The sequence below is a fragment of the Engraulis encrasicolus genome, chromosome 13 (assembly GCF_034702125.1).
Source record: "Engraulis encrasicolus isolate BLACKSEA-1 chromosome 13, IST_EnEncr_1.0, whole genome shotgun sequence".
Classification (NCBI taxonomy): domain Eukaryota; kingdom Metazoa; phylum Chordata; class Actinopteri; order Clupeiformes; family Engraulidae; genus Engraulis; species Engraulis encrasicolus.
Genome location: NC_085869.1, coordinates 15,399,622 through 15,410,543, shown reverse-complemented (window position 1 = coordinate 15,410,543; position 10,922 = coordinate 15,399,622). Strand labels below are relative to the sequence as shown.

The 10,922-nt window shown below is 44.0% G+C and overlaps 1 protein-coding gene across 2 annotated transcripts in view; it reads left to right on the top strand.

The window, feature by feature from the left end:
• ccdc141 (coiled-coil domain containing 141) overlaps nt 1–10,922 on the top strand; it is a 46,955-nt gene that overhangs the window by 17,548 nt on the left and 18,485 nt on the right. For both annotated transcript variants that reach the window (XM_063213244.1, XM_063213245.1), the window contains exons 7-15: nt 1,195–1,314; nt 3,178–3,453; nt 4,350–4,522; nt 5,421–5,562; nt 7,608–7,727; nt 8,067–8,258; nt 8,890–9,069; nt 9,788–9,967; nt 10,498–10,623. In XM_063213244.1, coding sequence (XP_063069314.1) covers nt 1,195–1,314; nt 3,178–3,453; nt 4,350–4,522; nt 5,421–5,562; nt 7,608–7,727; nt 8,067–8,258; nt 8,890–9,069; nt 9,788–9,967; nt 10,498–10,623 — 1,509 coding nt within the window. The remainder of the gene's footprint in view (nt 1–1,194; nt 1,315–3,177; nt 3,454–4,349; nt 4,523–5,420; nt 5,563–7,607; nt 7,728–8,066; nt 8,259–8,889; nt 9,070–9,787; nt 9,968–10,497; nt 10,624–10,922) is intronic.

Here is a 10,922-nt window from a genome sequence, read left to right as displayed (position 1 = left end):
GTGCACAAGTGTGTGTGTGTGTGTGTGTGTGTGTGTGTGTGTGTGTGTGCGCTTGTGTATGTGTGTGTGTGTGTGTGTGTATGAGGGCTATATGAGTGAAATGGAAGTAGCGAGAGCTGCTGGCAGCGTGCCAGGAAGGTGCCTCGCTCGGCTCCTCAGATGCAATCGTCAGGGCTAGATTAAGATGGCCCGGGGCCCCTAGGCTACGGGTTGCGATAGGCCCCCTGCAGAAAAAAAAAATTGTGAGATAATTACGTACATAAACAGTGTGATAATTCCGAGCTATAAATTAACCCATGTTAGCCTGATGCGGCGTATACACTGTTTGACCTTTGGCGCCTGAAGCGACATATTACGCTGCATTCAGGCTCTTGAGGGTTTTTTAAATTTAAAATGGGGGTATGTTAGAGCTGAATGAATACAATCTAATGCAAAATGAGTGTCCTAGCTTTTAAATACACCTGCAATATTTCATTATGTCTTTTTTGTGCTTTGGAGGCTGAGATATTTATACTTCGGCTTTAATAGGCAGAGGGCACCTTTTCCCAAAAGGGCTTAGGCATTCAACAGGCATTTTCTTGCAGGTGCCTCAGGCTAAAATGGGTTGTCTGCCAACTATAGTGAGGAGTATTAACAAGAGATTATTTTTTTCAATACTGCATCTGCAGTTCAGCAAAATTGTTTTCCTCACTTTGACCAATCAGGGAGCCCCTTGACAGGTGGGGGGCCTAAGGCTGCAGCCATATCTAGCCTGTCTAGCCCTGTCTATGGGGCCCCTTGGCAGGTGGGGGCCCCTAGGGCTGCAGCCATATCTAGCCTGTGCGTTAATCCGGCCCTGCGTGCCAGGAAGGTGCTTCGGCTCCTCTGATGCCATACTCAATCTCAGGACTGTGGCACTGTGTCAAGAGGATGAATATCACTGGCTGAGCCCACCGCCTTGTGTTTGAGATTAGCGAGGGCCACGCCAATCCCTAGGTCTAGGCTGTCATTATCATATTTACTATTATGCTCGTCTACACAAAAGGAAAACACAAATATACCAGACGAGATACCACAGAGGCTCTCCTGGAAAGAAAGATTATGCCCTTTTTCAATATTCTTGCCTTCTCTCCTCTTCTCTTTCTTCATCTCTTTTGCTTCCTTTCTTTCCATCCTTGTTCTTTCCTTCTGTCTGCCTGTCTCTCCTTCTCCTAGGTGACGCACTGGTTCAAGACAAGTGCAGATTTGCATCTGGCAAATGATCGGCTAGGCTCGTCGCTGACTGAGTGTGAGGAGCTGCTTCAGGAGCATAAGGAGTTTGAGCAGAGGGCCAAGGTAAGATTTCAAGTTTTGGCAAAGGACGCGCTCAACTTCCCGGAAAAACGAAAGTCCTTGGGTGCACGATAAAAGGCACCAACTTAAGCAAGACAAATCCGCACTCACAAACTGCGTCTCATTATTTATTTATATTACCACCACGTCCAAAAAGCAAACGCGTTTCGGCTATCAAGCCTTCATCAGTGCGTGGTACAAGGTAAGATTAACTGTGTTTGCATGTAACTGTTATAAATCATGCAGCGAGGGTCATGACTTATATCCACAGGCAGCGCGGATCGGAGTCGGACGGACACTTAAGTGCATCTCACTCACAGCATTCATTCCCACTGAGCAGATTTGTAAACTAAATAGATAGTATATACCGCTTGCCTGATGGCGGGCAGTGTTTATCTCTCGACTTGTGCATATATCAAGGTAATACCGATATAGTGGGTGTACATCTTATGAACCACAGGCCACAGACAGGGCGCTTGTGTTTGTCATAAATTAAAGACTAAGCACCAGCAACATCATCCATGAATCTGACTCATGCCATACAAATATTCAGTCAGCAAGGATGGGTACGCTGGTAAGTAGCTGTTAAGTAATTTGTTTTCTCTCCCATATGCTTTAAGAATGCTGCATTAAAAAGGCCCATTCCATGCAATATAACGGCTGGTCGCTTTCAGTGGCGGAACAATTGCACGCAGGGCCTCAGAGCAAGACACTTATAGGGCCCCTTATACAGCCCGTCAAGGTGACAATAGGGCGCCCACCACCAATATAGGAGGGCCCTGGGACAAGTGCCCTGCTCGCCCTCCCTATAGCTCTGCCCCTGCAGTCGGTCCCTTTACTTTTCTCTCAGTTCCACCCATGTTGATTTTAGGGAGTTAAGTGCAATAATGCAGTGAGCCCTCAGACGACGTCATCATTAAGCTTAATGCATGCATGAGACTCTATGAAATGAATCTTTCCTCCTGTGACATTATTACACACAGGCTGTTTTTCTCCCTCAAGTGCATCCATTCCTCGTGCGGACTAAATTGATGTGTAATGAAGTCAGAGTGGATCAGTGGGGGCTGGACAAAAGCTAAGACGTGTGTGACGTGTGTGTGTGTGTATGTGTATATGTGTGTGTGTGCTTGTTTGTGTGTGTGTGGTTGCTACTGTATAAGATGACCACTACATGCTTTGAGATGGAATGGAATCTCCTCCACATAACCATTCCTCTCCCATGGGCATGTGGCGCCAACCAACCAACCCCCTGTCAAGCCCCACAACCACCACCACCCACCACAACTACCACCACCGCCACCGCCACCTGGCTGACTCAGGGCTGGGGCTAGCATTTTTTTATACAGTAGCATCTTGTTTCAATTTAGCAATTTAAACATTTTGGCCAATCAGGGTGCCTCTGGCAGTTGGGGGCCCCTAGGCTGCAGCCATATTTAGCCTGCGTGTTAATCCGGCCCTGGCTGCAATGACACATTAATGAAGGAGAACTTATCCCAAACATTGTGCTGATGAACTCACATTTGTGTTTATGAGTTTACCAATCTATATTTATTTACTTTCATTTTAGTTGCCTGGTCCAGGACCTGAAGTGATGTGATCAATAACCTGATGTGATCGGTGACTGTATCGACTCAATTAAATTATATCTTCACGGGACATAGTGAAAGTGGGGTCTGTTGTATTGGTGTCTATCTTCAATGAAGGCCTAAAGTGCAGGGGGAAATCCTGGTTTGTGTTCATAGTACGGCCCTTAGGCTTCATAAAATTTGAACTGGCCCTCGATTGAAAACGGTTCCCCATCCCTGGTATAGAGCACCATAATACAGTCATTGCATGTGATACATTTTCTTGTTTTTTATGACGCAGGACTGGGGCCTGCTGGTGGAGAGGCTATGTGTGCGAGCGTCCGACATGCAGGCCTCCCTAGCGGAGAAGGCAGAGGAGGAGGAGGACTACGATGATGATGATGATGATGATGAAGAGGGGAGGAGAGAGAATGAGGAAGATGGGCGTCGGGAGGTGGAGCGGGTGGTGGAGAAGTGCCGTGCGCTCCGGGGGCTGCAGGAGCATTTCTGGAGCCTCATGATGGAAAGACAGGCGAACCTACAGGAGGGACACGCTTTCTTCACTAGCGCTAACGAGGTAGGCCTAAAGTCTTGTCTACCTCGTCTCAGTCTTGTCTACCTCGTCTCAACTGTAGGCACCTTGACCACTTGAATTTCCCCTCTGGGATAATAAAGTTAACTTTGACTTTGACTATGAGCGCTCTCTTCATCAGCGCTAACAAAGTTAGCAAGGCCAAAGATTTTCAGCATGGTAGACCAAGATTGTACTTGTAGGACGCGTCACCAATGCAACAAAGTGGAATCCTAAATGGGCGTGACTTTCCATTGAACTCCATCATCCTCCTAGTCTCCTAAAGGGGCATGGCTGCCATAAGATGCCAGTTTAGAGCCATAGATCATATGGATCCCACAAGAAACTGCTTATGAATCGTCTCTAGCTTATCATTCGTCTCTGGCTAGGCGTCCTGCTAATAGTACTGCCGTGCATATGAGCCTAACCACGTAACTGGGGGCGTGATGATGGCCAAAAGAGCCTGGTGATGATACCGTAGCTTAAAAATGTCACCCCAGGGACTCAGTCAGGGCCAGGGGTCTGTCTATCTGTCTGTCTTACACTCTGCACTTACGGTAGTTGGAGGGTGGAGAGATGCTGGACATTTCTTTTGTGCAACAGTGCCCTCTAGTGCGAGCGTAGCTCACTGCAAGTTTAGATTCAAGTGATGAAAAAGGCAGCTCTTTACTGACAGCTTTTTTTCCAAGTCTGACCGTCAAGTGGAATTACGATTAGTTGTTTAATTGCCTGTTTACTTGACATTCACCACTTATGATACACATACATAAGTAGTACTCAGGCTGAAATGAAGAATTAGCTTGCACAATTTAACATACATATAGCATTACTGTAATACACAATTTGCCTTCACATGCAAAATAAAGGGGAAAAAAATAACCTGTTGTTATCTTCTCACATAGGCTTTTGAGGTTCTGGGATCCATTGAGATCAGCATTAAGGCCTTAAAGAACCAGTCGCTGACATTCGCAGAGAAGGCCAAGAGGCATGAGGAGTTGAATCGCAGCATCAAAGAGGAGACGGCAGATCCCCTGACGAGAGGACAGCTGCTCCTGCAGAAGGCCTCACCAAACAGGTAAGCACAGGGACTAGTGTTGCCACACGTCCAAGTTTTTCCTGGACTGTCCTGGTTTTTATGGTCCGTCCAGGTAACTGGAATAACTGTCCTGTTTTTTTTAATAATGCGCGCCTTCATATTACCCCATTGAAATAAACGCATATCATAGATGTTTCACGCTCGCGTGTCAGTATGTCCCATTTTTTTTTTACCACTGAAATGTGGCAAACCTTACAGGCCAAACGCCATTACACGCTGAAGAAGGGCTCTGCTCGAAACGTTTGTGGGCGAATAAACAAAGAAGAAATCGTAAGAGTGCTGTCCTTCGCTTCATTTATTCATTCAAGTTTTTGTGGGATTCAGCACCCAGTTAAGAATTGTTAAGTAGCCTATTTAGGCGATAGTGTGAGCGCGTCTTCTCCACTTTTTGAACCCTAACAGGGACTGATTACTGCACGGGCCTACAGGGCCCAGGTGCAGGGGCCCAAGATTCAAGAGGGGCCCTCTTAATTTGAATTCTCATATTGCATTAAAATCTCACTTTTAATAGTAACTGTGTATTTTCAATTTTCCACATTTAAACAACATAAACTCTCACACCTGGCCTAAAACCCTGAATCGTTTTGTAAACTAGCAACACCTATTAAGGGAGGCTTTTCTTATTGTCTGGCCCAGGAGCACATCGAATGACTAACTGTGCTTTCACGCTGCATACTGTCTATCAACATTTCCTTGACTCTTGAAGGTCTGTGTACATGTAAATTGAGTGGAACCTTGATGCCATTGTCACCATGAGAGCATTGTTGTTGTTTTAATATTGTACTTAGCTCTGTGAACTGATTGCATCCAGTTTCACTCTCACAGTGTCAGACTTGGTATGAGACTAATTGGAACACTAATGCGTTAAATCCGACAGTCCGCAAGTCTCCGAGGTGCAAAGGATGATGGGATACATCAAAGAGAGGATGGAGGCTCTTGGCCAGGAGTGTAGCTCCCACAGAGAACTGGCCACCAAGAGGCAGCAGTTGGTGACTTCGTTGGAGGACCATATGGAAAAGGTAGCCTACTGTACATATAATGGGGCCAATAACAGTATCTGAATTAATTAACCCGTTAAGACACAGCATTATAAATTTGCTGTTAGCAGAATGGCAAGGATCAAGTCTTAGTGCATTGCTAAAAGCCCTGTGTTATGTCATAGTATTGTAGTAGGCTACTATGGTAGTTAACTTTTTCAATGACTATTACAACGTGCAAATGGAGGTACGGCGTGCATTAAGGGGTTAAGAGCCACTATTTCCTTTAATGACACGCACTCAGGGAAATGGATTAGAGGGTACTAAACATGAACTCGCCCAATCTCTGGATGAAGCGTTTTCATTTTTTTTATTTCAATGCTTTTAGCAGATAATTATTGCTTTCAGGATCGCGCGAGCTGCCTGTTGTGAGGATAATTGAACTGAAATCAGCTAAAACAAATGTTTCCTTCCACTAGTTCACCTCCAATATGTTTGTTAAATTGAAAACAGCTAGAGGAAAAAATGATCTTATCTTTTCAGTGAGGCACTACTTCGTATTCTAGGAGCATAATGTCTGTCAGCTTTGCACACACTGCAGATCCAAGAAAGGTTTCGCAATCAACATTTTAATTGAGGTACTTATTGCTTTGATTGCACCAGGCAATTATTGCACCATATCTGTCAGAAAGCTTATGCAATAGTGAATTTTATAATGTAGCATAGAAGATAATGAAGCATGTTTCATCTTACATTCAATATGACACTTGCGTTTTTCTTTTATTTCAGACATGTAAATGTTATACCAGACATGTTTTTACGGTATAACTTCCATCTTCATCAGAGGGTCATTGGGATGTTGATGTGTGACGTGCTTTAAAATCAGCTGATGTTCAACAACATCAACAGAGTGACCCTCTGATAAAGACGGCAGTTATACCGTCGAAACATGTCAGGTAAAAGATAAAACTTTTACATGTCTGAAGTAAAAGAAAAACGCAAGTGTGATTTAAAAAGTCAGATATAATTAACATTATACATAGCCTATACATTTAATATCGATAACGTGTGGGGTGAACCACTGTGCTCTCAGCTTCAGCCTCATAAAACCTATTTGAAACTTTCGGGTCAGGTGGAGTTCAATTAACCTCTCTCTTTTGCAGTCATTCATATCCTGATGCATCCGGTCAAGGTCAAGATATCTTTTATGTCCCCAGGGGTCCTTTTATGCTGCTGTACATCATTTTCAGACTGGGCATCAGGCCAGGATGTAAAAATCCAATGGTCATTAAGCATCATGACTGAGCAAGTCAAGTCAAGTCAAGTCGACTTTATTGTACATTTCTCTACAGGCACTGGTCAGACAAAGAATTGAAAACAATGTATGAAATAATAATCATCGAAGCCCTCAAATGAAAGGAGAAAAAATATGTATTAATGTATTTTTTTTATTTACGTACACCAAGGTGTACAGGGACTTTTCAAGGGAAGTGTATAATAAATGTATTTTGAATTTATTTCAGGTTAAGCTGATATTTAACTTACACACTTCTTTGACCATCTAAAACTGCAAAAGGGGGGGATTCTAATCAAGCAGAAGCTGTGTTTTCATCATATACTGTATGTTTTTATCAGCATTTCCCACAAACCACATCCAAGACATTTGGCAAAGACAAAAAAGTGCAAACAAAAGTAGAATAGCAAAACGAAAAGCAGATTTCTGGAAACTCAGACCATGGTTACAAAAATAAGAAAGTGAATTATTCAAAGTACCTATCTATTTTTCACAACTTCTATCGTATCGAAACTAAAACTCAAACCTTGAAAGGTTTGCTATGCTGTCTCTCCCTGTTGTCTTTGAAAACCCAGCCATACAAAATGAAGTCTGAGGGACTGTGGTTGAATATAAATTAGCTGCTCGTCTCAGAAGGCATTTTTGAAGTGCATCACAGGCTGTGTTCGGTTGCCTTCAGGGAAGCATGATTGTGCCGGAAATGATAATTTCTCATTTGCTTTGCTGTATAACTTCGGTCCTCCTCGGGAGTATCTGAAAAGGCCTCTCTCGTCGTCTTCTTCTTCCTCTTCAGATCTCAGCATGGATTAAGAATACCAACACAATCCTCTCCAGCAACAGACATCCCGGGAATATGCTCTCTGAGGCCAAAGACGTTCTCCAAAAGCACGAAGAGCTGTGCTCTCAGACAGCGGTAATAATAACTGTCCCCGTCTGATTTTTGTTCGTCTGTTACTGCTTTGTGCCTTGGAGTCTGTAAAGACTCTTTAGAGCCGACATCCTAAGCCCCAGAAGAATTTTGTGCAATTACATTTCTCCTTTCAACAAGTCTCCAGCTCTATGGAGATAGTTAAGAACTTTAATAGTTAGGAAGGAAGTGTGTAGCTGTCTTTAAATGGTCCTCCCAAAAAATTCGACCTTGCTGCTGCACTATGTTGAAGTAGTCAAACAAAAAGGAGACTGGAGATGAGTTGGAGGAAAAAAACTAACAATTTGTTGACCTTCCTGTTTTTTTTTATTCATGTCTCCTTAGGATGTTATGAGTGAATCAGAGTCCATTGCTGACCTAACCAAAGAACTGAGAGTCCTTGAGTGCAGTGAGGGGGTGGAGTTCTCGAACAAAGCATCACTCTTGACGGAGGACCTGAGGACGGTCGTTAGAAACCTCTCGGCCCATGTGGAGACCCTTCGACCTTACGTGCGGTTCCTGCTCTCTGCTCAGGAGGTGACTCAGCTCTCTGTCTGCTGTTAATGACAAATGGAGGCCAACATACCGTACAGCACAGGGCTAGACTGTCTCACTGCCAGCACTGGGCATATGTCTCTGTCTTCAATGAATTTTACAAATAAGAAAGCCGGAGGCTTCCTGTGTCAGGGGAAAGAGTTTCTGTTGTAAACATGGCAGCTTGATGGTAATCAACAAAAAAATGCTTGCTTGGAATTGTAAGTGGCTGAGAGGTTGCCACAGCAACAACGCTATTCTGTGTTTTTCCAGAACAAATGGCTATATTTATTTATTTATTATTATTATTGTATTTTGTGTTAGTTAAGACCGATGTTTGTTTCAATGGTTTATAAACCAGAAATTATACTTTTTCAGTCTGAAATTCCTCCCAGTTGGCTACAGAGCAATTGGTTCAGACATCTTTTATCCAACAATTCCATGTCCATGTGAAAACAAACACATAGCAATGCATTTTGGCCTCCTAGTCCTTCCTTAGACCCTATAACGCTCAGGCTAGTCTTTGATGCCAATGTGATAAAATATTCTGTCAACTTGAGCGCTTTTGGCTCTGTCTTTAAGTCTGTCTCCAACGTTGCCACAGTCTAAACACCATTGTTGGCTTTTGGCAAAGGTTGAGGAGCAGATAAGGAACTTGCAGGAGATGTTCAAGAACAAGCCAGTGGAGGAGGAGGAGAACGAGGAGGCCAGCACTGCTCTGAAGGAGGTGGCAGACGCTAAATGGCAGTCGCTGCTGGAGAGGTTTCTTGCCACGCAGGACTCTGGGAACAATTTCATCAACTCCTCTAACATGGTGAGAGACATCGGCTGGCTGGCAAGGCTGCCAACTAACGCAATGTTTGAGATCTTGCTGACTGACAATAAGCAGATTGTTACAACAGAATAAATTGGATTTAAAAGCAAGTTGGTTATTGAAGGAAATCGTTCCAACAAGAGCCAAGCACAAGACATCGCTTAGATGTTCTAAAGGCACTCTAAGTAACTTTTTCGAGTCAATCACCATGGCAAGTTTTGCAATGCTTAATGTGTGAAGACATGGTCCCTGTTATAAATTTGCAGCTATAACAATGGCAATGGCTGAAGCCTCTTTGTAAAGTCTGGAAGTATGTAGACTCTCTCAACCACATGGGTTGAAAAGCACACTTACATACATAAAACTACATATGTCTAGCAAGTCACAACAAGCAGGATTGGTTTATGACCCATGTGAATATCTGACTCTATGTGTCTCAGTGGACATTATCAGGTTTGTATGGATTGCTTGAGGTGGAGGACATTAAAAAAAGACATTTTCTATTGTGACGATTTTCATACAAGCACCTACTAGGCCTATATAGAGGCAGCGTGATGATGGCAGATGAACTACTTAGTTTGCATTTAAAGGTGATGTACCTTTGTGTGTGTGTGTGTGTGTGTGTGTGTGTGTGTGTGTGTGTGTGTGTGTGTGTGTGTGTGTGCGCGTGCATGTGTTTGGTGCGTGCCTGCATAAATACACATGCGTTTTTTGGCAGGTGAGTGAAAAGTTGGAGCTGAATGTGAAGGCTGCTGTGTGTGTGGTGGAGAGGACGCTGGAGGGCCTGAGTAAGAAGAAGGCTGACCTGTCCGAGGTGTGGAGCTCGTGGCAGCTTCACGTCAACCAGATGAAGTCGGCCAAGAAGAACTGGAAGAAATTTAAAGACCAGCTCAAGAAGGTACGAATAAATTGATTGCAGCACAAAATGCAAAGAAATAATTAAGACAGAAGCCAAATGATAATCAATGATATTCATAACAGGATTAACTACAATAGGGACTAGTGTAGTAATCCTTGTGTGTTTAACACAAATATGTAAATGCAGCATTTATTTCTTGTGGTTGAGTCTCTCCACAGGGGGATCCATTGTTGAGATTTTCTATTTTAATTCCATCCATTACAAAAAAATGTGTCCTGTCCTATTTTGTTGGGACAAAATGTTCTTGGGTTGCTGAAGTGTGGATACATTATGTTGGACAAATAGCCATCCATCACTCCACGGCACAGTAATTGCAGACCTGCCGACAGGGGGTGGGGTCGCAAAAAAGGGTCGGTTGTCCCGGGCCCAGGAGAGAGGGGCCCCACATTTGGGTCCTCTTTACATTGCATGTATTGGGTGATGGGGCCCGTCAAAAGACTTTGTGTCGGGCCCAGCCAAAGCTGTCAGCGGCCCTGAGTAATTGTCTGTGCTTGCTTGCCGTTTCCCAGGTGGGTCACGACCTGCGCGCCGTGGAAGAGGCCCTGGCTCCCGCCTCGCAGGTCGATCTGGGGAGCGATCTGGCGTACGTGGCCAAGCTGCTAGAAAACTTCAACTCAGCGAAACCCCAGTTCCTGGTGCGTTAGTTATTATATCAGTCATCTTGTGCCTGTGTTTTTCGTAAAAAAAGGGAAAAAAATCCCTCCTTCCGTTCATTTATCTTCTGCTGTCATTGTGTGTGATAATGGCTCCTTAAGCAAAAAAAGACAAAAAAACATTTTGCCTGCCTTGTACTTTACACTGGGGGGATGAAGTGGGGCACCATCTGGCCTTCTAGCGGAGTCGGAGAGACTCCAAGACTGGATGAATTTTGTTGTTCAGTCGTTTGTTGTGGTGGTGCTTGCTTAGCTTGCTCTGCTGCACCTTGCATCTTACA